Below are 26,137 nucleotides of genomic sequence, written 5' to 3' on the forward strand. Positions count from 1 at the left end.
CCGGTCTCCGGGAAATTAGCGTCTGGAGTGCGGCAGCGGTTTCGTGCCACTACCATGTCCCTGCAGGTGAGCCGGAGGGTGGGCAGGTCGCGCGGGAACACATGCTTCCCGGAGGGCAGTGCTCACGGGGGTCGGGGGGCGGACGTGACGCCACCCGGCGGCTCTGCGCCTCGGACCTGGTGCTTCGAGCAGCTGCTGCCGCTGTCCTCACCACCCGGAGCGGTCCGCGATGACTCCGAGGGCGCGCCCCCCCCCCCCGCGCCCCCCCACCCTCGCGCCCCCTTATTTATTGCAAGTGGAGACCGCACCGAGGGTGCGCCCACCCTATCCCAGTGCCCCCTTATTTATTGCAAGTGGAGACTGCACCGAGGGTGCGCCCACCCCTACCTCAGAGCCCCCTTTTTGCAAGTGGAGACCGCACCGAGGGTGCGCCCTCCCATACCCCAGCGCTCCCTTTTTGCAAGTGGAGACCTAACCGGTGCCATCTGTTGACAGCGAACGGGAGCTCCCTATGGCAAACTCCTGTGAACCCAGGGGAATGGTTAAAGGAAAAGTAGGTACAAATCCCAGGGAGGGTGGACGCCTGGTGGCCTCGGGAGGACAACGCGGCCCCGTTCTGCCGCGCTATCCTTCTTGGAGATGGAGGAGAGGACCTTTGCTCTTGATACGTCCATGGGCTCTCTTAGGCAAGGGCAGATACCTGTAAAACTTTGATTTCAAAATACTATGTATGTATGTTCAGGGTGGAAAAATATGTATGTTCAGGGTGGAAATTTTGGGGAAGGAGAACAAACAAAGTAAATAAAAACCATCAGAAATTCCTTTACCCATGTCCTGGCTGGTTTGGCTCAGCGGTTAGAGCGTTGGCCTGTGGACCAGAGAAATTCTTTCACCCAGGTAATATGGGTTACTTACTCACATGTGCGCATGTGTGTGTGCACCCACGCATGTTCATGCATATGTACATATGTGCAAATGTGTGGATATATATAGACACACCAGTTATGCTATTATGTGTATGCATTTTTTGTTTCTTTACGTAACATTATGTTACCAGCATTTTCTCATCATTAAATATTCTTCTAAAATATATATTTTTTAAAAATCTGCATACAATTTCATGGAATGAGCATGGCTCACTTCATTGACGATTCTTTTTTTTTAAATTTTTTTCTTTATTGATTTCAGAGAGAGGAAGTGAGAGGGAGAGAGAGAGAGAAACATCAATGAGAGAGAACATCGATTGGCCACCTCCTGCATGCCCCTCACTGGGGATCTGGCTCACAACCTGGGCATGTGCCCTGACCAGGAATCCAACCAGCAACCTCTTGGTGCATGGATTGATGCTCAACCACTGAGCCACACTGGCTGGGCTCATTGAGGATTCTTTAAGGAATATATTATGGTGGGCAAAGACACATACTCCAGAGCCAGCCCATTTCAAATCCAAACTTCACCCCTTCTTAGCCTGTGACATACTTAACCCCTCTTTGCCTCAGTTTCCTAATCTATAAAAGGAGGAGTGGGATTGTTAAGATTAAATAAACTGCATGTACAAGAGCATTTAAAACTTCCTGGCATGTGCTAAGTGTTCGATAAAGATAAGTGTGTCCTTGAATCTTTAGATATTTCTCTCTTATGTATGACATCATTCATATTGAACTTTCCCCCCAAATAATCAAATCTTTCAGTGTCAAAACTGTCTTCCTTTTTAGCTTAGTACTTTGTTTAGTTTTGTTTGGCAAAACAAATGGGATTTCTAATTCAGCTATAAACTCAAAACTTAATTTTAAAATTGCAATATGTGTACTTCTGCAGCAAAGCTTTTAGGTGAGCTCACATTTGGGTAAACTGGACATATTTCTTTCTTAGATGATGAAAATAAAAGGCAGACTACTTCTTCAAGAAAACACATCTTTTCGAGGCTGGGGAATGCATGAGTTTACAATTGGCACATAACTAGCCCCTTTCCCTCCACACACCTTTGTACGACCTAAGAACTAGGCAGTTCCTTGAGTGTAAGAATTTACGATCTTCCTAATTCAGTTTCTTAGTGGGAAAGGATTTCTCACAAAGGTGCTGTCAAACCCACATGTGGATGACCATGTTCTTTGGCTGCAGAAAGTAAAGCTAGAAGAGGTAGAGTCATCCTCAGGGGCTGTCTTCAGCTATGGTGAAATTGGAGGGGAAATTTACACAGAGGCCAGGGTGGTCAGTGCTCCTTGGTGGTAAGAAACCGTGTCCATCTTTAGGAAGACAGGATACACCCACTGTGAATGATAGTGGGGACAATGGGGTCACTGCTACACCAGCGGTGTGGCCAAGGGTCCTTGTGGTGAATACAGGAACAGGAAAGGGTCTGGGGAGAGGTCTGAAGATACTTGTTTCGAAGACTCCACCACAGTTGCCAGGGATTGAGGTGCACATGCATTCATCCAGGATGTTGAGGACCAGGCTCCAGGACAATCAGCTGCGAAAAGGCAGAAATTCCTCACCCACAGCAGCAAGCCCAGCTCCACATTCCTAAACATTTCCTTTTGCCCAGAATGCTTTGGAATATAATGTAAACAGCTGTACATTTAAAGCTGCTTCTCACCTATAACTTTCAGATCCACCCCCACCCCCGTATCCACTCTCATAATTATTTATTCAACAAGGAGCGCACACAGGCTGTACCACCTGCCAGCACTCGGTAAGGCATGGTTCTTGCTACCAAGATGAATATTTATGTCTGCCCTCTATCATGAATATGTGGGGGAAGAAACAGATACAGTCCCTTCCAGCCTTTATGTTGAGCCCTGATAAATGCTGCTCATGCTACCTGGAACCCTTCCCTGCTCCTGTCCATCCCATAAGCACTGACCTCCAGCTCAGCTAAGCTCTCTCTCTGGGAAGTTTTCTCCTGTACCTGCTGTCGTGCACTCCTCTTTGTTCTCAGAGCACCCAGGTGTCACATCATCATTACTGACCTGCTCATCTCCCAGGAGACCCTGAGCTCCTTTGAGAGCTGCTGCCCTGTTCACCCCTGGCTGCCCAGCCAATATATGTGTTAAATAGTGATCTTAAACAAGTGATGAGCTCTGGGCAGCAGAATCAACAGGATAAAATAAATATATTTACATTTTTAATTGCATTTAACCTTAACACCTTCCTGCTGAGGTTGATAGAATATTTTTCAGCAGAAGCCAAATCTCAAAGGAGCTTAGTTGCTGGCACAGTCCCATGACAGTGTCTTTCTCAGTGTTCTTTGCTCTAGAGCTCATCGTGGTTGGATGAGGAAAGTCCTCAGAGAGGAGGGCACGTGGGAACCACACCTGAGAGCAGGAATGTACCAAGTCAGGGTGGGAGGGAAGGGTGTGCTGGAAAGAGAATGTCTTGGGCCCTGCTTTGGGATGGGTTTCTCCACCGAGGGGGAGGAGGGACAAGGATCCCTGTGACTCTAGGGCAGGGGCTGAACTCTGTGGAGAGGGTCTGAGACATTCATTAGCTTGTCCATAGTATGAAGAACAATTTTCCAGAAACTTCTTCTTGGAAGGCAGGTAACTAGCCTGATTTTTTGAGAAGCCTTAGAACTCTAATGAAAGTTTGGCTTGCTAAAAGGAGTTGAGTTGCTGTTACTGGAAAAGAACGTGAGACTTTACAACAGGAGCACTCGAGACGCCTGATAAACCTAAAGGGGAAGAACTCCACACCCCTCTGAGCACGCTGCCCTGCCCTGTCCTTAGGAAGCCCTGCCACTAGTGTAGCATTTCTATTTTGTCCTTTTGATAGACACAGTACATGCCCATTATAGAAGACTTGGAGAGTATAGAAAGTATTAAAAAACCAGAAAACTTACCAATAATCAAAGGTCATTTTTACGTATTTTAGTATATTTCTTTCTAGTCTTTTTTTTTTTTTTGGTATTACAAAGCTGAGTGTATAAAAAACAATTTTGTATTCTTTGTTAAATTATTTAAAAAGGATTTTTCATGTCTTGCTTCATTGTGAATACTTTTTTCAGTTTTTTCCAGAACTAGTTTTTTTCCCCCTTCAAAGAACCTTACATAAAAATAATGTGATTTAAATTTTATTGACCACTCACTATGTGCCAGGCACTATTTTAAATATTTTACATGTGTTAACTTATTTAAATCTGCCTAACAACCTTGTAGATAGGTGGTTTTATTGGCCTATATTCTGGATGAAGAAACAGAGAGGTTAATACCTTGCCCAAGGTCACACAGCTCTAAAGTGGTAAAGCAGAGATTCAAACCCAGGCAGCGTAGCTCCAGAGTCTGTGTTCTTAACCTTGACATTATGTATAATGGAGCTGACACTTTTCTAGAAAGATTCAGAAAGATGAGGTGGGGGTTTGTCCCTTGCCACATGCACCCACACTTCTCAGACTCCTGGAGGGAATAATGAGGAGGTGGAGCCATCTTCAAGGTTATGTAGGTTGGAGACTCAGGTCTCCTGTTTGCACGTGATTTTTGTTCATTACAAAACAATTACTCAGTTGTGCTACTGTCCTGTCTTTGGCGCTGGCCGGAAATTGTATCCACCAACTCTGCTGAGATCACTGGGGTTCTGAAATTACAGTGGGGCTATCCGCTTTCTCTACTAAGCATTTGGATCTTTGGATCAAAAGGGAGCTCTGGCTTTGGAGAAAGAAAATGCGGGGTGTGGGTAGAGTGTCTCACTGAGCCTGTCTTGTTTGATACCCGATAATTCCTGTTTATCCCTGGTTTAAAACAAATAATATCAGGTAAAATATAGTCTATTAAAAAATAGAATGAGAGACTTCCAGTCAAGATGGTGGTGTAGGTAAACATGGTACTTGCCTCTTCTCCCAACCACGTCAAAATTACAACTCAAGTACATAGCAACCACCTGAAATCTGGCTGAATGGATATCCTACCACTAGGGAATTAAAGAAGAAGCCACATCCAGACTGACAGGAGGGATAGAGATGTGGAAGGGTTGGTCCCACATCCATGTGTGGCAGATAAAAATTGAGACGGAGCCCTGGCCAGTGTGACTCAGTGGTTAGAGCATTGGCTGAGCACCAAAGAGTCACAGGTTTGCCCTGGCCGGTTTGGCTCAGCGGTTAGAGCATCGGCCTGCGGTCCAGAGAGACGCGGGTTCGGTTCCCGCTAAGGGCACGTACCTCAGTTGCAGTTTGTCCCTGGCCCTGGTTGGGTCGTGCGGGTGGCAACCACTCAATGTGTCCCTTTCATGTCTATGTTTCTCTCTCTCTCTTCCTCTCTCTCCCTCCTGCTCTATCTGAATAAAAAATGGAAAAATATCCTCTGGTGAGGATAAAAAAAAAAAAAAAAAGTCACAGGTTTGATTTCTGGTCAAGGGCACGTACCTGAGTTGCAGGTTTGATTCCTGGCCCCAGTTGGGGCACATGCAGGAGGCAACAAATTGATATGTCTCTCCCTCTCTTTCTCCCTTCGACTCTCTCTCTAAAAATCAGTGGAAAAATATCCTCAGGTGAGGATTAACAAACAAAAAATTGAGAGGGATATCTTGGCTGCAGAGGTCCCCACTGAGGAGGGAAGGTTCCAACTCCATACCAAGCCCTCCAGCTCAGGGTTCCAGTGCCAGGAAGAAAAGTGTCTATAACTTCTGGCTGTAAAAACCAGTGGAGACTGAGGCTGAGGGAGACAGACGGCTTCTGGAGTCCCAGGCAGTTCTTAAAGGGCCCACACACAGACTTATGCTGACTCCCTCCCTCTGAGCTCCAGTGCTGGGCAGCAGCTCAAAAGGCACCAGGGACATACAAGGAGGAACTGAGTTGTCTGGCATAAGGGGGAGAGCTGGGGGTAGGGGCAGTTTTCTCCCAGATAGAAGTGCTGATAGAGGCCGTTGTTTCTTTTCTGAGCCCTTCCTCCACAGAGCCAGCAGGCAGGCACCGTATCTGAGACTCCATGAACCTGGCTCATAGTTTGCCCCATCCAGCTTTCAGATCTACCCAAGCTGTTTCCAGTGGCTTTCCATACAGATGCCTGTTGAGACTCATTCTTCACATTTTCCTAAAATCTCTCAAACAAGTAGCATTTGGCATCAGTAAGCCCAGTACCTCTCACTAAGTTGCCAGCATTAGCAGCAGCCAGCCTTGGTTCATAGCTTGGCCTTACCTGGGCACCTCCAAACCCAACACAAGTAGCAGCCATCTGCAGATTGCTGTTTAGTTCATTCCATATGGCCCAGGGCAGAACACAGGTTGTGGCTGACCTTGGCCTGCACCTTTTCTGGGAAGCCCCAAAGCCAGTGCACCCAGTAGACAGCTTCAGACCACATTGAAGCACCAGCACCCAACCACCACCACACACACTCAAGGGGCAGACTCAGCAGGCACCAGAGCCCTGCTGAAGTAAGTCCCACTCTGTGGCGTGGGCCCCTGCACAGCTGATCTTCCATGGTGGTCAGAGCCAGTGCCTGCAGCTGATTGGCCTGAGGGTAAATCCCTCCCATTGATGTGCCAACAGCAGTTGAGGCTCAACTGCAAGAGAAGGATATACACAACCCACACAGGAGCGCACCTCGCGAGTGCCCATCTTGGGTGATCAGGGAGACTGTGCCACAGGACCCTACAGAATACCTACTACATCAGGCCACTCTACCAAGCCTGGGAGACATAGCAGCTCTACCTATACATAGAAACAAACACAGAGAGGCTGCCAAATGAGGAGACAAAGAAACATGTCCCAAAGGAAAGAAACAGAACAAACCTTCAGAAAAAATACTAAACAAAATGGAGATAAGCAATCTACTAGATGCACAGTTCAAAATATTATAAGGATGCTCAATGAACTAGAACATCAACAGCATATTAAAGGACCAGTCAGAAATGAAGGAAGCACTAACTGAAGTGGAGAATAATTTACAGGGAATCAAGAGTAGAGTAGATGAAACTGAGAATCAAATCAGCGATTTGGAATATATATGATTGTTCTGATATCCAATCAGAACAGCAAGAAGAATTTTAAAAAATGAGAATGGTGTAAGGAGCCTCTGGGACAACTTCAGGTATACCAACATTCAGATCATGGGGGTGCCAGATGGAGAAGAGAGAGAGCAAGAAATTGAAAACACATTTGAAAAAAATAACGACAGAAAACTTCCCTAATCTGTGAGGGAAATAGACATACAAGTCCAGGAAGTGCAGAGAGTCCCAAACAAGATGAACCCAAAGAGGCCCACACCGAGACACATCATAATTAAAATGCAAAGATTAAAGGAAAAGAGAGACTCTTAAAAGCTCAAGAGAAAAGCTGTTAGTTACCTACAGGGGGCTCCCATAAGACTGTAACTGATTTCTCAATAGGGACTTTGCATTTAGAAGGGATTGGTAAGAAATATTCAAAGTAATGGAAAGCAAGGACCTACAACCAAAATTACCCAGCAAAGCTGTCATTTAGAATTGAAGGACAGAGAAAGAACTTCCCAGACAAGTAAAAGCTAAATCAGTTCATCACCACCAAACCAGTATGGCATGAAATGTTAAAGGGACTTATTTAAGAAGAAGAAAAAGATAAAAAAATTGAACAATAAAATGACAGTAAATACATATCTATTAATGATTGGATCTAAAAAACAAAATATATGAACAAGCAGAACAGAAACAGACTCAAACACAGAGAACATTTTGGTGGTTGCCAGATGGGATGGGGTTGGGGGAATGGGCGAAAAGGTGAAGGGATCAAGAAGTACAAATTTGTAGTTACAGAATAGTCATGGGGAGGTAAAATACAGCATAGGGAATACATAGTCAATAATATTCTGTTAACTTTGTATGATGTCAGATGGGTGTGAGATTTATCAGGAAGATCACTTAGTTATATAATGTCTAATCACTGGGTGTTCACCTGAAACTAATATAATAATGTGTATCAACTGTAACTGAAAAATAAAAATGATTAAAACAAAAGAATGGAAAAAGTTCTATTAATGAAAACAATCACCATAGCCTTTGTATATACACTAAGAGGTTAAAAAGGGGACAGGAATCAAGTTTCTATGTATACTTTGTCTCGGTGAAGAATATGCCAAGAGGGAGGCTTCTGGTCAAGTCCTGAGCTGAGAGTTCTGGGCCATCCTGAAGGTCCTGGGGAGTTAGGCAGGTCAGGGTGTTCACAGTTAAGTCATGAGGGGAGGACAAAGTTTATTTTTATTAAAAACATTTTTTATATATAATTATTATTTTTGTTGTTAATTTTCACCCAAGGATATTTTTCCCATTGAAAGGAAGGGAGAGAGGGAGGGAGAGGGAGACGAGGGAAGAGAGAGAGGGAGAGAGAAACATCAATGTGAGAGAGACACATCAATTGGATGCCTCCTGTACATGCCCTGACCAAGGCCAGGAATTAAATCTGCAGCCCAGGTACATGCCCTTGACTGGGAATTGAACCTGGGACACTTAGGTGCAAGGGCTGACACTCCAACCACTGAACCACACTGGCCAGAGCAAGAACAAAGTTTATTACTGAGACTATTTGTATACAAAGTTTTCAGGAAGCCAGTTTCTCTTCACTAATCAGCTCTAAGGTGGTTGAACAACTTGTCTTTTCTGTAAACTGGTCTTACAAGTTTTGGTTAAAGGAATCTACACAATGAAATCAGAAACACTGCCCTCAGAAACTAGCTAGTCTACTAAAGAGGTACAAATAACACTGATGCTGAAGAATGTGAAAGGCATGTGTCCTGGACAAGGTATTAATTGGTAGCAAAGCTATTACCTATAGATTTGATTTAGGCAATATAGATTTAGGAAGAAGTGAAGAAAGTGTCTATGAAGGTGATCAAGAAGTTGCATTGAGTATAACTCAATTAAACAATTTTTAATAGAAACTATTATTTATGTGCTTTTAACTTACAGGAAAAATGTGTTACAATTTTTTAAACCTTTTGACCACTTCACCTATTTCCCTCAGCCCCCAACCCCCTGCTTCTCATAACCACCAAATCTGTTCTTTGTTTCGATGAGTTTAGTTTTTTTATATTCCATACATATTTGTCTTCTCTGTCTGACTTATTTTACATGGTGTAATGCCCTCGGGGTACATTCATATTGTCACAAATAGGGTTGTCTCTTTTTTAATTGCTGAATAATTTTTTTTTGTAAAAAAATGTATATCCAAAGAAAATTGCAAACAGCAATTATTTTTAGGTATAAAGTTTTGAGTAATGTTTAAAATCTTTGTTGTTGTATTACAGATGTCCCTTATTTCCACCCCCATTGCCCTCTTCCTCAGTTCCTGCCCCATGGCTGAGTAATATTTTATTGTATATATGTCCTTTATCCAGTCATCTGTTGATGGACACTTAGGTTGTTCCCATGTCTTGATTATTGTAAATAGTACTACAGTGAAAATGGAGATGCAGTTGTCTTTTTTAGATAGTGATTTTGTTTTCTTCAGATAAATATCCAGAAATGGATTGCTGGATCATATAATAGTTCTATTTAAAATTTTTTCAGGGCCCTGGCCGGTTTGGCTCAGCAGTTGGAGCATTGGCCTGCGGTCTGGAGAGACCCAGGTTCAGTTCCCACTAAGGGCACGTACCTTGGTTGCAGTTTGTCCCCAGCCCTGGTTGGGTCGTGTGGGTGGCAGCCACTCGATGTGTCACTCTCACATCGATGTTTCTCTCTCTCTCTCTCCCTCTCACTCTATCTGAACAAAATATCGAAAAATGTCCTCGGGTGAGGATAAAAAAAAATTAAAAAATAATAAAAAAATAAAATAAAAATTTTTAAGGAACCTTCATACTGTTTTCCATTGTGGCTGCACTATTTTACATTCCCACCAACAAGAGTGCAAGGGTTCCCTTTTCTCCACATCTTCACCAACACTTATCTCTTATCTTTTTGATTAAAGCCATTCTAACAGGTGTGAAGTGATATCTCATTGGGATTTAGATTTGCATTTTCCTGATGATTAGTGATGTTGAGCACTTTTTCATATGTCTGTTGGCTATCTGTATGTCTTCTATGGAAAAAATGTCTATTCAGATCCACTTCCCCTTTTTAGTTGGATTGATTGTGTTTTGTTATTGAATTGTATGACTTCTTTATATATATTTTGGATATTAACCCCCATCAGCTATGTGCTTTTCAAATACTTTCTTCCATTTAGTAGGTTGCCTTTTCATTTTCTTGATGGTTTCCTTTGCTGTGCAGAAGCTTTTTAGTTTGATGTAATGCTACTTATTTACTTTTGCTTTTGTTACTTGTGCTCTGCATGTCAAGTCTAAAAAAATTATCTCTAAGACCATTGTCAAGGAGCTTACCACCTATGTTTTCTACTTGGAGTTTTATGATTTCAAGTATTATGTTCAAGTGTTTGATCCATTTTGAGTTGATTTTTGTGTATGGTGTAAGATAGTGGTCCAGTTTCATTCTTCTGCATGTGGCTGTTCAGTTTTCCCAATACAATTTATTGAAGAGACCATCTTTGCCCTGTTGTATATTCTTGGCTTATTTGTTGTAAAATAAAATGACCATATATGCATGGGTTTCTTTCTGGGCTCTCTATTCCATTTCATTGACCTGGGTGCCTGTTTTTATGACTGTACCATACTGTTTTGAATAATATAACTTTGTATTATAGTTTGAAATCAGAATGCATGATACCTCTGGGTTTAATTTTCTTTCTCAAGACTGCTTTGTGTATTTGAAATTTTTGTGGTTCCATACAAATTTTAGGATTGTTTTTTTCTATTTCTGTGAAAAATACCACTGGAATTTAATAAGGATTGCATTGAATTTGTAGTTTGCTTGATTGCTTGGGGTAGTATGGACATTTTAACAATATTAATTTTTTCAATCCAAGAACACAGGACATTTTTCCATTTACTTGTGTCATCTTCTGTTTTTAAACATAAATAAACAAAACACTTTCAGTATTCAGAATTATGTTTTGTTCTGCATATCCTGTCTATATTATCAGGTAAGTACTAGGAGTGGTGTCCATGAATAAGTTATAATACTTCTGGTGGAAACTGAGCAGTAGTAGTTCGTTTCTATTTGAAACACCCCTGTTCCTCTGTGAGCACCCACTGCTTGGTGAAGCCCTAGACAGATGGGCCTGCGTACACTTAGCGAATGCTCTGTGTGTCTTTTCCCCTGTTGCTGTAGGCTGATTTTGACAGGGCGGCCGAAGATGTGAAGAAACTGAAAACAAGGCCGGATGATGAAGAACTGAAAGAACTCTATGGGCTCTACAAACAATCTGTGATTGGAGACATCAATATTGGTATTTATTGTCATCTTTTTAAAATTTCCTTGTCTTTTTATTTATTTATTTTGGTAGTTTTTTTTTTTTTTTTTTTTTTTTAATTTTGTTACCGAAATTTATTTATTTATTTATTTTGGGTGGTATTTCTTTTTTTTAAATTAATTTATTTTTGTTACAGATGTTTCTCCTTTTCCCCCACATTGACTCCCTCCTTCCTATCCCCTCTTACCCCATCCACAGTTTTATTGTCTATGTCCATCGGTTATGCATACATGCATATAAGTTCTGTGGTTTGTCCCCCCTCCCCCTGCCCACTTCTGAGGAATGTTAGTCTGTACCCTACTTCTATGTCTCTGGGTCTATTTTATTCATCAGTTTGTTTAGTTCATTATATTCCAGTGATATTTGTCTTTCTCTGCTTGGCTTGTTTTGCTTAGGATAATACTTTCCCTCCATGTCATTTCAAGATATTTATTGTCATCTTAAAAATAGTGATATACTTTGTTTCAACAATGTTTATAGAAGTATAAATAGTAAAACTGAAAATATGTCTATCCTTTTTTTTGGCAGAGTGTCCAGGAATGTTAGATTTAAAAGGCAAGGCTAAGTGGGAAGCATGGAACCTCCAAAAAGGTTGTTAATTCTTAAATAAATTGAACAAACTTTCTTAACTTCCCAATAAGTCTGTTAATGAGATAATCTGTTTGTATCTTTCCAGGATTATCAAAGGAAGATGCCATGAATGCCTATATTTCTAAAGCAAAAGAGCTGATAGAAAAATATGGAATTTAGAATTCAGCATGTGAGAAAACTTTTCTTTTGAAGCCTTCATAATGGTCTCCTGACCTAACACTTAGGGGAGAAATACACAGTTAACTCTTTACGTATCATGAATATTTTTGCTAGTAACATGAATTAGAAACCTTAGTTAGAGGTATGATGAAAGTACTACATATTTAAGGAAATTTTACTTGCTAAAACCAGGTGGGTTTTTTTTTATATTTAAAAAATTATCTTTCGCTTTCTGATTCATCACATGTATCAAAGACTAGTCAACATAAAGAGATGATTTTAAATATTCTTTTTTCTTTTTAATCCTCACCTGAGGATATTTTTCTATTTATCTTCAGATGATGTGGGAGGGAGAGAGAGAGAAACATCGACATGAGAGGGACACATCGACTGGTTGCCTCCTGTTCGACCTGACCAGGGGCGGGGATGCTGCAACCAAGGTACTTGCCCTTGACAAAAATCGAACCCTCACTCTTTGGTCTGTGGGCTGACACTACTGCTGAGCCAAACTGGCCATGGTGATTTTAAATATTCTTTAAAAAAATTTTTGCACTGGTAGTGTGTGCACAAAATGCTAACAATTATTTGTTCTTTGGGCTTACCTGTTTTTCTACAGTGGTGTAATTGACAGTTTTTTTAAAATATTTTTTTTTCTTTATTGATTTTAGAGAGAGAGGAAGGGAGAAGGAGAGAGAGAGAAAAACATCGAAAAGAGAGAACATCGATTGGCTGCCTCCTGCATGCCACACCGGCTGGGCTGTAATCAACAGAGTTTAAAGAACCAATAACAAAACTATTCCTTTGTTATACCATGTAGCTTTGGGTTCACACTGATGCAGAACTGGATTTCAATCCTGGATCCAGTCCTTAACTCTGCGATTTAGTTACTAGGTGACCTAGGCAAGTTATGTAACTTTGCTATGTCTCATTTGTAGGACTGGAAAAAAATATCAATCTTACAGAGTTGTAAGAGTTCAATGAGATAACTGGAATTATTCTACTTCCACTTTAAAGCTTATACTTTATAACACCTAACAATAAATAAGCTAATTAAAAAATAAATTTATTAGTCTATAGCTTTTCAAAGAAAAAAAATGCCGTGATGGGACTATCAGCTATTTTTCTTTAAATTCTTATGTTTAAGACGAATCAAAAAATCAAACCGAAATGTAATATCTAGTGGTAATATACCTCTAATGTTAAGTTTTATCAGAGTGAAAGTGTAGAGTCTGAAACACCATATTGGCCCAGTCCTCAGTCTTTCTTGCTGTTACATGGACTCTCTGAAAGAAGATACTCTTTCTTTTTTTTATTTTATTTTTTTCATCCTCACCCGAGGACATTTTTCTATTTTTGTTCAGGTAGAGTGGGAGGGAGAGAGAGGGAGAGAGAGAGAGAGAAACATCGATGTGAAAGGGACACATTGAGTGGCTGCCACCCGCACGACCAACCAGGGCCGGGGACAAACTGCAACCGAGGTACGTGCCCTTAGCGGGAACCCAACCCGGGTCTCTCTGGACCGCAGGCTGACGCTCCAACCGCTGAGCCAAACCAGCCAGGGCCTTTCTTTTTTTTATACTCATCTGAGGATATATATATATATTGCAATATACATATATTGCATTTATCTTCAGATAGAGCAGGAGGGAGAGAGGGACGGAGAGAGAGAGAAACATTAATGTGACAGAGAAACATCAACTGGTTGCCACACACATGACCCCAACCAGGGCCGGGGACGAACTGCAAATGACATACTTGCTGTCAGCAGGAACCGAACCCGGGACTCTCTGGTCCACAGGCTGATTCTCTAACCGCTTAGTCAAACCAGCCAGGGCTCTCTCTCTTTTTTTAATCCTCACCCAAGGATATGTTTTTATTGATTTAGAGAGAGACAGAGAGAGAGACATCTATGTGAGAGAAACATTGATAGGTTGCCTCCTGTACACGCCTCGATTGGGGATCAGACCTGAAACCTAAGTAAGTGCACTGATCAGGCATCGAACTGCAACCTTTTGGTGAATGCAACAACACTCCAACCAACTGAGCCACTTGGTCAAGGCAAAGACAGTCTCATTTTAATAGTTCTAAAATCTGTTTGAGATTTCATAGGCTGCAAATCTCCCCAAGACAGTATATATTGCCTGCATGAGGGTTCAGGTTTGGTGTGGTATGGCCAGAGGGATAGATTGATTTCATGTGACTTTAAAAAAAATCTAGATTCACTGGAGGAATTTCCAGGGAATTATGCTGAGTGAAAAAAGCCAATCCCAATCTTTACATACTGGACAACCCCATTTCTGGAAAATTCTCGATATAGACCTAGAGAACAGCAAAGGAATTGCCAGGGAGGAGGGACTTGGGTGTGGTTATAAAAGGGCAGCAGGAGGGATCCTGCGGTCTAGAAGTGTTCTGTATCTTGCCGTATGAATGTCAATATCCTGGTTGTGATGTTACATGAGTTTTGTACGATGTTATCATTAGGGGAAACTGAGTATTTCTGTATCATTTCTTTCAATCACATGTGAGTCTGTAAAGATCTCAAAATAAAAACCTTAATTAACAACAAATCTAGCTTGCTCTCTAATTTGGAAACTTTGGGGAAGTAACAATGATTCTCATTCCTACTAAGTTTTGCCTAAAGATGGAAGTCTTACATGATGAGTCAACATCCAAATCCAACCATGAGAAGACATCGGTAATGAGAGTCCCGGTCCTTCCAGTCGAGGACCTGGGAACTCTCAGAGCTGTTCCCATGGACCCCCCTCCACCAGGTGGAGAGGCAGGTGAGAAAGCCCACCCCCCAAACCTGGCAATGGCTCCATCTTGAGATTTCAACTTGTGGACTATTTTAACTAAAAATTGTTTGAATTAATAATCAAGAATCTAAATTACTTTAGTACCAGTTCTTTTGTGAGGAAATCCTAGAAGTCATATACCAGAGAGAAAAGCACAGCACAGCTCGTATTAAATAGTTAGCATCATTTGTTGAGGCTGTTCTCAGCCCAAATTTATTATTATGTGAATTCTAACCTAAAGACGTTTCTCCATAACAAATTTTATATTATGTGTACATTATTAAAAAGGACTGATAAATTCTGAAAAATACCTCCTATATGCATTTTTCCTGATCTTATATACTAAGACTCTTTAAACAATATATTGTTATTGATTTTAAAGAAAGAGGAAGGGAGAGTGAGAGGGAGAGGGAGAGAAAAACATCAATTGGCCAACTCCTGCACGCCCCCTACTGGGGATCAAGCCCACATTCCTGGCATGTGCCCTGATTGGGAATTGACTAGGGTTCTCTTGGTTCATGGGACAATGTGCATTAAGCCAAACTGGCCAAGCTATTTACTAAGATTCTTTATATATGATTTTAAAATTATTAAAAACCACAAACCCGGATTATGTGATCATAAACATATCAATGCTTTAAAAGTTTACATTTTAACTTATGATGCTGGGTTAAGCAGGCTAAGCAGTAAGGAGGAGACATCGGTTTCATCAATCCAGTAGTAGAGTTTATTGTGAAGATCCACGGGAAATAAAGAAATCAGGATGTCTATAGAATAGCTAGGATCCCAAGAGACAGACAGTGTGGGAATTGCAGGAGACGGCAGGGTCCACACGGCTCAGAGACATGGTGCCTCTTCATTCTCCTCAACGGCATCAGTGGACCCCATTTGTAGGCTTCTTTGTTCCGACTCAGCTCATTTTCCCTGTGTCTGCCTGTTTCCCTTTTAGCTCCTGTGTGTCTCCAGCTGTTCTGCTTCCTGCCCATGTCAACGCCATATGGTCACAGAGCAAGGCTGAGGGAGCCTAAGGGACGTGGCATCTGTACTTGGCCACTCCATACTGCCCCTGCGCCAACGTCAGTCACTGCCTGGGCAGCAGCAGGGCCGCCCGGAGCCCACGGGCAACCAGTGCAGGAGAAACCCCTCAGAAGATGACCAGGACTTCCAGGCACCCTGGGACTTAACAGAACAGCTGCAATGGTTGTTTAGAACTATCTTGTTTTAACAGAGCACTAGGTTACATTTTCTTATTCAATGGGATGAGCTTATATTTCAAAAGATTAGATCAAGCATTGAGTCCCAGTGTGCAGATGAAACCATTTAATTTAATTTAATTTCAATCATGCCCCTGTGTGCCATTTCACTTAATTAAAATAAATGAAGGAAAAAGCAGATCATTTACCAAGCAGGAATTTTGTTGACTAACTTCCCACAGATGAAACTCAAATGAGATTCTATTACAGACAAAGGACCCTGCCAGAAGCATGCCTGCCCTGTTGCCTTTGTCCCCAGATACATAAATGCCCCACAGAGAAATACATTTATATATAACAAATCACCGTAATGTAGCAAATGCATAACTTTCCAATTTCTGAATGAAACTAAAGAACTATTTCTAAGGATGGGGGCAGAATAAGTATCATATCATCACTTCGACTTGTTTTAAAACCGAAAGGAAGGCTACCTAAAGTCCGGCGAGCATCGATATCTCTAGACACTTGGTTATGTAGTTCTTGAGGAAGGTCTCATTGGCAGCTTCCATGAGATGAAAGTGATTTCCTGGAAGCACATGCATACGAAAACTTCCACTGGTTAAATCTTTCCAGCCTAAAAATAAGCAAAATGATAGATTTAGTAACAAATGGCACTTACCGAAAACAACAAAACACTTACTTCCAGATATCACTTTCCAAAGATCGGACCCCAGTGGCAAGTTACTTTCAAGGTCTCATGTTCAGTGAGCCCTGCAGTTTTCATTTCTCTGAGACCTATCAGCACACAGCAGTGCTCTCTCATTTTCCACACAGCTGATATGTCTCAGTTTACGTTAAATAAAACCTGGGCCTGTTTTCTACTCATTGCAGTAACTGCTGGTTGAACTTTAGCAGAAAAACCATCTAACAAATATCTCAGTGAAATATTCAGACGTATCAGAATCATTTTACCTTCTAAATCCTCTATTATCTCTTCAGATCCAACAAAGCATGTTAAGTCACATGACAGAACCGGCTCAGATGGTGCTTTAAAGCTGTAAACAGAAAAGAGCCGGTGAGTATTTTTCCCTGGATCTTTTCCTATCATTAGAGTCCCATGAACGAAATGTGCTGTGCTGTCACGTTTTTCTCTTTTGCTATTTCCAGCAATCCAAACATTTTTTACCAGCCATACTTCCACATGGCAGACTGTTGTCCAGGCCATTTTCCAAGATCATCTAAATTCTAGAACAATACAGATGGCAGCCTGATGACACCTGGGCCCTGAGTCCCACTCAGGCTGAGGCTGGTCATAAATAGTCCCTTTAACTGCCTTTTCCACAAACGACCAGCTCTCCATGGTTGGTTCATGGTCCAGTGAACCGACAAACACTGTCTCTTTCCTCCTGCAACATAGAGACTGTCTGGGGAAACAGACATAAACCAGCAGAACAAAAGCAGGTTCATGCAAGCAGGTCCCCTGGGCCGGTTCCACCCATTCTCAGTTGAATCACAACAGCAACATATGTTTATTCAGCTATGTGCTAGCTGCTGTGTTAGCCACCAGGAAGCGGTGGAAAGACACAGTCTCTCTCCTCCTGAAACTTAAGAGACTGTCTGGGGAGACACATATAAATGAAATAATTAGACAACCAGAGAGATGTGTAAGTTGGTGGTGGCATTGAGCAAATTCTCCCTGGGGAAAAGGTGAATCAGATCTAAATGAAGAGGAAAGAGATTGAGCACAGATCATTGAATATCAGAAAGCAAAGGGGAGATTGGCCAGATTAGGTAAAAGAGGTGGGCCAGGCCCAGGTCTAGGCACATAGAGGATTTTGGTCATCCTTGGAATGACAGGAGCCACCAAAAGGATTGAAGGCAAGTGGGTCATGACCAAACTTGACTTTCATACCTCTGGGTGAGACATGGGGTCTATGACCAGCTTGGTGGTTCTTTCAATATTTCAGGCAAGAATTCATTCTCTTAAAAAAAAAAATTCCCATCGTTTCCCAGAATGCGGAAAACTAAGAGTGCCACTCTCAAACTGATGATGAGAAAAAGCCGAACAAACTACAAGATCACAACTTTACTTGAACTCACTAGAGAGCTGGTCTGCAAGCCAAAGAGAAAACAAATTCAAGGAGGGCCAGGTACCTCTAAGGAGGGGCGGGGCATGCAGGCTGGTTCAGGGGGGCCAAAAACACAGGAGGAATGGTGTCTGCTGGACATTTAAGGAAGAAGAATCAGCTAAAATGGTAACAGAGTGCTAGAGATCAAGGTGGGCAAAGGTGGGGTGTTGTCAAATGGAATCCACACTGCTCACAGACCCTTTTCCAAGGCCTTCACTAGGGGTTCACATGAAAGACTTGGAACAAGATGGGAAGTCAGGAAAAGCTTCCTGGGTGGGGCAGGTGTGCAGTAGGAAATTGGCTGTGGCTATAAAATGGATACTAAACCCTGGCCCCTTCCCAGACCCTTCTTTCCTACTAAGCAACAGCCTCAAGCTGCTGGAAGAGGAGCATCAGACACAATCACTTCCCTACAAGTGAAGACCCATGGCTACAGGGGATGGAAGCACTGACCCTCTACCCTGGGGGAGGGAGTGGGAAATGGTATTAGGCCCACCTCTATAGCAAACTTTCTACTTCTGGGGAGGGGCAGGAGCTTCCACATAAGACCAGCCATAGATACAGGGAGAAGGAGCAGGCACGCTGAGAGTTACATCCACAGGGCCCACAGGGCCCAGACCAAAGGTCCTGCCTAAGATGGAAGTGCGAGACTCGAAGAGGCCCAAGAACTCCCCATCTTCTCCCAGAGGCTGATACCACACATCGAGGAACAGCTGTCTGTAAAATGGGAGAGATTTTTCTATGAGGTACAAGAAAGACAAGCATGGAGGGAAATTCTCCAGCAGCCTACTCTCCATAGTAACATAGTAACACGAGTGGACTTGGAAGGGGGTATTGCCCGGAGTGACAACAGTAACAACAAAAGCCAAACACCGGTCATTTCTAGTTTAGATAGACTCAACTCCGTGTACTGATGGCCTGACAGGAGATGAGAGGTGGCAAGTCCAGGTGTAAAAAATATGTACTGTAGTCTCTGTTTTATGCATGATATTTAGCTTTCAATAAACAAAAATGATCAGCCAGAAGAAAGCAGGAAAGAACTCCATTGTCAAGAGACAGAGCAATCAAAAGAATCAGACTCACTAAGACCCGGATGATGGAACTATCATGGACTTTAATACCTCTGTTTGAGATGTCAAAGGATTTCACAGAAAAGGTGGACAGTATGTGTGAGCAAATGGGGAAGGTTATAAGAGAGGTGAAAACTATACTACACAAGAGTCCAATAGAAAGTTTAGGAACAAACAGCAACCGACTGAGGAATTCCTTTGACAGGCTCATCAGTAGACCGGATACAGCTGAAGAAAGAATCACTGACCTTGAAGATGGTCAATAAGAATCGTCCAAACTGAAATGCAAAGGAAACAAAGAGTTTAGAAAGTCAGAGTATCCCAGAGCCATGGGACAAAGCCCAGCAACCTAGCATGTATATAACAGGGCTCCAGGAGGAGAGGAGGGAACGGGACCAATGTTCAGGCAGGAGATGAGGACAGCTTGAGGGCAGTTGGGAGCCCTCAGCTGCACCTGTCACAGACTTTCATTGTGGCCTCCAGGCTCTGACCCCTGGTGGTGATAGAAACAGAAGACTGAGAGACAATCCACAGTCCTGATTTTATGTTTATTGGAAACAACTGAGAGCTGCAGCGACCAGAAGAGAGAACAGTCTGAGACCGTGGAAGGAGCAACAGTGAAGAGGGAAGAAGAATTGAGAGCGCGTGGTTTAGCAGGGATTTAGGCATTTGGGGAGAGGAGCACACAGTTGCGGGTGGCTGTTGCACTTGGAGTGACAGGGGAGAGGGGGAAAGTGCTAACAGGTTTTCTCTATTGTATGAGTGCAACATCCCTGTGAGAGATTTAGCTTTTATTTTGGTGTTGGGGACTTTTCTTCTGAGCCACAGTAGACCGTGGCTGCCTCGGCACCCACATTGCAGTACAAGTCCTAGATGACAGCTGCAGAGTCACAAGTAAAGGTATGTCCCCGATGTGAGTCCCCCACAGCCCTGTGAGTAACAGTCTCTCCCGCCTCCCTGAGCTTTCCTCTTATGCATCCCTTAGACACCACTACTGTGAAGCTCACCAAAACCCAACTTTTTTTTGTTTGTTTGAATAGACCAACCTGACCTTGGCCCAAGAACCCCAACATACTGCACCCACAGACACTAATATAAGCCTGTGCCTAGGATCCAGCCACACCCTCCGCCTGCACCTTGCCCTGAGGTCCCTGGTGGTCCTCCTGCATGCTGTACTCTCTCCATTTTAATTTTTCTGGTGGGCTGTTGTTGCACATGGCCCACCATCGACACCCCAAGGCTCTACTAACAAATGTTAACAAAGCCAAAACAGTAGCCTTGGTAGTGAATTTTTTGTTATTTTTTAAATTTAATTAATTTTCTTAATCTATTTATGTTATAGATAATTTATTTTTGTTCCTTCCTTGACAACCTCCTTCTGATCCCACCTCTCCCACTCCCTCACAGCTTTGTTATCTACATCCATTGGTTATGCACATATGCATATTAGTTCTTTGATCCCCCAGCCCCCACCCCCTTCCTTTGAAGTTTGGCAGTAGGTTCCCTACTTTCAAGTCTCTGGGTTTATATTATTCATCCACTCATTTTGTCATTATATTCCACAAATAAGTGAGATCATGTGATATTTGTCTTTCTCTGATTGGCTTATTTCCCTTGCCAACCATACATCAGATAAGGGGTGTATTTCAAAAATATATAGAGTACTCATACATCTCAACAAAAGGAAGAACTCAATTAAAAAATGGGTAGAGTAACTAAATAGATACCTCTTTAAACAGGACATACAAATGGTTGTGTTTTGTTTTTTAAAATTGTGGTGGATAGTTACATGGCCAGGCTGACCTCCTTTATCCTCACCACAACACCTGGGGGAGGTCATGTGCTCCCTGCCTCTGACAGGCCAGGCCCAGACTGTCAAAGAAACTGGCTCTGAATCTCAGAGTTAGTATGAAGCTGAAAGTGTTTTGATCCTAAGTCTGCAGACAGCGTGTTTAACCATTGTGCGAGGCCTAATTATTAAAAACCAGCTTTTGCCTACATTATTTCATGGAATATTCCCAGTAACTTGGATTACTTTTCTATTTTGGGGAAGGATGGTGATGTCAGACTGGGTTCCTTTGATTCTGACTCTGTGCTAAACCAGCGACACAGACAGCTTATCCCTGTGAGAATCACACTTGGGCAAAGGTTGTTGGGACAGAAATGGTCCTATAGACCTGGGTCACTGGGGATGCGGGGGAGCTGGTGGGCTTAGTGATAGACTGTAGATGGCAGTGCATGGAGGGACGTGTCATAGGTGAGCGGGATTGTCTGTCCTCAAGGTGCTTTTCAAGTAGGCTGCACTTTTTATAGATATTTGTGTAAACTTCTTACCACAAGCCCTGCCCATGGTGGCCCTATGCCTAGGTCCAGCCTTTATGGAGGAAATGAAAAAAACATAGGCCCAAGCATCCACCTTCTAGGAACATATATGGAGGAGACAGAGCCCTGGCAAAACAGGAGAAATTCATGGGCCAGTCTAATGGTTACTAAGGGTCAGAGGCTGGCCCCACGGTCACTGCCTGGGAGAGTTAGGGAACGAAGAGCCATGGGTAGGTTTAGATTACTGGGAAGGCTTCACAGAGTTGTAGGACTCCAGTCCTACCAGAAGAATCAAGCACCAATACACACATCTCATGAGTAAAAGCAACGGTCAGATGCCATGGAGTTCAGTGAGTTTTGGAACAGAATTCACAAAAAGCCAACCACTCCTTCCCCACCTGGTTCACCTCCACACAACTCAAAAAGCAGGGATTTGTTCCTGCTGACCCTCTAAGAAGATGAGAACTCCTGGGCATTCATTTATTCACAAAACAGTTGTATGATAAAACATGTGTGTCAGCCCAGCCAGTGTGGCTCAGTGGTTGAGCATCGACCCATGCACCAAGAGGTTGCTGGTTCAATTCCTGGTCCAGGCACATGCCCAGGTTGTGAGCACAATTCCCAGTGGGGGGCATACAGGAGGCGGCCAATCGATGTTCTCTCTCATTAGTGTCTCTATCTCTCTCTCTTCTCCCTTCCTCTCTTTGAAATCAATAAGAAAAAAATGATTTTTTTAAACAAGTATGTCAAACCAGACACACAGACACACACACATAAAACAAAAATATGTTCTGTTCATCTTTTTTTTAAATCCTTACTCGAGGCCATTTTTCCATTTTTTGTTCAGATAAAGTGGGAAGGAGAGAGAAGAGAGAGAGAAACATTGACATAAAAAGGATAAATTGAGTGGCTGCCACCCACATGATCTGACCAGGGCCGGGGACAAACTGCAACCGAAGTATGAGCCCTTAGCGGGAACCAAACCTGGGTCTCTCTGGACCACAGGCCGACGCTCTAACCACTGATCAAAATCGGCCAGGGCCCGTTCTTCTTTTAGTTATATAATTTCTGTGCCCATGCTCCATTCTAAGCCAGGAAAACTATCATAGGTGGCCCCAAAGGAAATGAAAGCAAACTCTTAGAATGTTGTCTTCCTGTATAAGTAGTCTCAGAGAACTGCCAATTTACTTTTTTTTTTTTTTGGTACGTGCCCCTAACTGGAACCGAACCCAGGACTCTGTGGTCCACAGGCTGACGCTCCAACCGCTGAGCCAAACCAGCCAAGGCCCAATCTACATTTTTAAATAAATGATAATTTCTTAAAAAAAAATCACTCACAAGCCCTGACCGGTTTGGCTCAGTGGTCAGATCATCGGCCTTCTAAGCAGAGAGTCCTGGGGTCAGTTCCAGCTAATGGCACTTACCTCAGTTGCAGTTTGTCCCCAGCCCCGGTTAGGGTCGTGTGGGTGGTGACCACTCACTATGTCTCTCTCACATCAATGTTTCCTCCCCCCGCCACCCAAATCTATCTGAAAATAAACGCAAAAATGTCCTTGGGTGAGGATAAAATATATATATATATGAAATATATACATAAATAACTTATCTCAGTTACTCACGTGTAATTTTTGATAATATGTAGATCCGCCACCAGTCTGGGATAGTACTGTTGATTAAATTCTTTATCATTGATAAAAGTCTTGGAAGTGCCTCCAAAAGCCAAAATGCCAGAGACACGTTCTTCTTCTGACACTTCGTTTTCTTCGGGAATGTAAGGCCTGGCCATAGACTTGAAACATTAACAATATAAGTCTAATATTTCATGTAACGGATGTGTGCACAAACTGACAGCCCCCTATCTAAGGGAAATGTCACTCAGTCAGCGTTCAGAAGTGGACTTTCTTTGTCTACTGGTCTCGGGGCAGACCTCTTCCTCTTTAACAGCAGGGAGAAGAATGTTCCCCCGCACTCTTAATTCAGTGTCATGATGCCGCCACAGTGAACCAGGGCCTTTCCTTGGATGGGGAAGGGACAGCAAAGGGCAGGAGTGGGAGCAGTGGGAACAGAGGCACTGACTTTATTTTTTATTACTGAAAGTATACAGATGTCCCCCTTTTGTCCCCATTGACCCCTTCCTGCTTGTTACCCCCTTCCCCGCTCCATGTCTGTATCCACTGGCTGTGCACATAGACATGTAAGTTCTTTGGTTTATCTCTTCCCATCCCTCCCACCCCCATCCCTCTGAGGTTTGTCAGTCTGCTCCCTACTTCCACAGCTCTGGATCTCTCTTGGTCGACAGCTTATTTTGTTCATGATATTCCATAAGTGAGATCATGTGGTACTTGTCTTTCTCTGACTGGCTTATTTTGCTTAGCATAATACTCTCCAGGTCCAGAGGCATTGACTTTAAAAGCCAGGGGGGTGCCCGAATAGTGTGGCTCAGCTGGTTGGGCGTTTTCCAATGCACTAAAAGGTCACCGGTTTGAATCCTGGTCAGGGCATGTCCCTGGGTGGTTACAGGCTGGATCCCTGGTAGGGGGTGTGCGGGAAGCAGCCAATGTTTCACTCTCTCATCGATGCTTCTCTCTCTCCCTCTCCCTTCCTCTCTCTCTTTCTCTTAAAAAAAAAACAAAACAAAACAAAAAAAAAAACCAGGGTGGTTCTGAAAAATTGACATCACTATACGCTTTGGAGATTTCAAGTATTCCTCCCTGGCTCAGATCTTAGCCTAAAGTTGATTAAGTTCCCACCTGACCCAGAATGAAAGAACAAGCACTTTGGGTCAATGTTAGCTTGGAGATACCAGGGACTTTGCAGGCACTGGCCAGGAAATGGTTAAAGTGCACTGCCCAGAATAGAAGAGATGCTACTGGAATAGATTTGAGGGTCTTTTCATCATCCCCACACTGCACCAGAATTCACCAGACAGGAAAATAACGTGATTTCCCCCCTCATGTCTCTCCTCTTCAGCACTCATCCAAAGGAAAATGAAATTACTTACATGAGGAGGAAATGCACTTGACACAAAGAGATGCATCGGTTCTAGCTTATGTTTTTCCTTCAGGTGTAGTGCTGTCATGAAAGCGATATAGGATCCCAGACTAAATTTGGGAAAGAAAAACATGATCACAACTGTTGAACAGTGTTATGGTAATCCATTGCAAGTATGTAGGAGTAAGGACTATAAACACAGCAATGATTATGACATAGGCAAAGGAAAGTGTAAGTTAGTTTAATAATAAAGGTATGTGTAGAAAGTATACTTTTGATGATTTACATCAGCATACAATTATTTTAAGACATTCTAGATTATTCAGTCTAGGATTTAGTGCTTATTTGCACAGTGTCTTAAAATTTATTTAAATATCTTTTTCTTGCCCTGGCTGGTTTAGCACAGCAGTTAGAGTATTGGCCCGCAGACCAAAGAGTCCCGGGTTCGATTCCAACCAAGGGCACGTACCTTGGTTGCCGTTGTCCTCGGCCCCAGTTGGGGTTGTGCAGGTGGCAGCCAATCAATGTGTCTCTCTCACATCGATATTTCTTTCTCTCTCTCCCTTCCACTCTGTCTGAAGATAAAATGTAAAAGTATCTTCAGGTGAGGTTTAAAAAAATAAAATTAAAAAAAATAATCAAATAAAATAAAATAAAAAATAAAAAAATAAAAAAATAAAAAAATAAATAAATTTCTTGTTCTCCCTTCAGATCTCTAGCTCTATGTCTTTGGTAGTATTCATCGGAAGTTCTCAAAATACAGTCTGGGGTCCCCTGGGGATTCCTGAGAAGTTTTCAGATGTTCTATGAGGTTAAAGTTACTTTCATGATAATGCCAAAATGTTATAAGCCTTTTTTACTCTCATTCTCTCCTGAGTGCAGAGTTGAGTTTTCCAGAGGCTATGTGACATGGGACATTGCAACAGTTTGAATGCAGAAGGAGAAATGAGAATCTAGCTGCATTCTAGTGAGCCAGTCATTAAACAGATCTGCAAAAATGTAAAACAACACCACACCTCCCACTACTTTTTTGGGGGAACACAGTCTTTTACTTAAAAATGTATTATTTATGTCACCACATAATGGCCTTTTAAATATTATTTTAAGGTAAGTTAAATGTACTTAAAATTTCTTAGTTTGCTTTCCAATATAATACACATTGACATTATATAACACACGTAAACAATGCTCTCTGAGGTCCTCAATGCTTTTTAAAAGCATTAAAGCAATACTGGAACCAAAAAGTTTGGTATCTGCTGTAGATATTAGGTAGATATATTTTGTAGGCAATACTGCCAAGATTTTTTTGGTAAATATCTTAGGGGAGGAAAAGCCAAACTCAGTCCCATGCTTCATTTTTTTTTTTTTTTTATCCACACCTGAGGACAGTATTCCATTTATTGTTCAGATAGAGTGGGAGGCGGAGAGAGAGAGAGAAACATCAATGTGAAAGGGACACATCGAGTGGCTGCCTCCCGTACAACCCAACCAGAGCTGTGGATAAACTGCAACCGAGGTACGTGCCCTTAGCAGGAATTGAACCCAGGTCTCTCTGGACCGCAGGCCGACGCTCTAACCGCTGAGCCAAATCGGCCAGGGCTGTTTGTTTGTTTTTTTTTTGTT

General features: G+C 42.5%; 2 protein-coding genes across 6 annotated transcripts in view; one reads left to right on the forward strand and one right to left on the reverse strand.

Annotated features, from left to right (window-relative positions):
• Window positions 1-33: 33 nt before the first annotated feature.
• Window positions 34-14,698, forward strand: ACBD7 (acyl-CoA binding domain containing 7). Of its 2 annotated transcripts, XM_036281210.1 has the most exons (5): window positions 34-66; window positions 11,123-11,240; window positions 11,793-11,855; window positions 11,941-12,024; window positions 14,644-14,698. In XM_036281210.1, exons 1-4 carry the CDS (start codon window positions 55-57, stop codon window positions 12,012-12,014), a joined length of 267 nt encoding a protein of 88 aa, XP_036137103.1. In that variant the 5' UTR covers window positions 34-54; the 3' UTR covers window positions 12,015-12,024; window positions 14,644-14,698. The 2 variants fall into 2 exon arrangements, with proteins under 2 accessions (XP_036137103.1, XP_036137102.1); XM_036281209.1 differs by lacking the exon at window positions 14,644-14,698 and having other exon boundaries at window positions 11,941-12,334.
• OLAH (oleoyl-ACP hydrolase) overlaps window positions 2,449-26,137 on the reverse strand; it is a 60,417-nt gene continuing 36,728 nt past the window's right edge. Inside the window, exons 4-8 of one of the 4 annotated variants that reach the window (XM_036281206.1) lie at window positions 24,525-24,624; window positions 23,143-23,312; window positions 16,975-17,057; window positions 16,494-16,636; window positions 2,449-2,470 (exon numbers count right to left, since the gene is read on the reverse strand). In XM_036281206.1, coding sequence (XP_036137099.1) covers window positions 16,494-16,636; window positions 16,975-17,057; window positions 23,143-23,312; window positions 24,525-24,624 — 496 coding nt within the window. In that variant the 3' untranslated portion in view covers window positions 2,449-2,470. Of the gene's footprint in view, window positions 2,471-15,530; window positions 16,637-16,974; window positions 17,058-23,142; window positions 23,313-24,524; window positions 24,625-26,137 lie in introns of those variants that run through there. The other 3 variants (XR_004961974.1, XM_036281207.1, XM_036281208.1) reach the window with 3 other exon arrangements.

Source organism: Molossus molossus, unplaced genomic scaffold, assembly GCF_014108415.1.
Source record: "Molossus molossus isolate mMolMol1 unplaced genomic scaffold, mMolMol1.p scaffold_m16_p_32, whole genome shotgun sequence".
Lineage (NCBI taxonomy): Eukaryota > Metazoa > Chordata > Mammalia > Chiroptera > Molossidae > Molossus > Molossus molossus.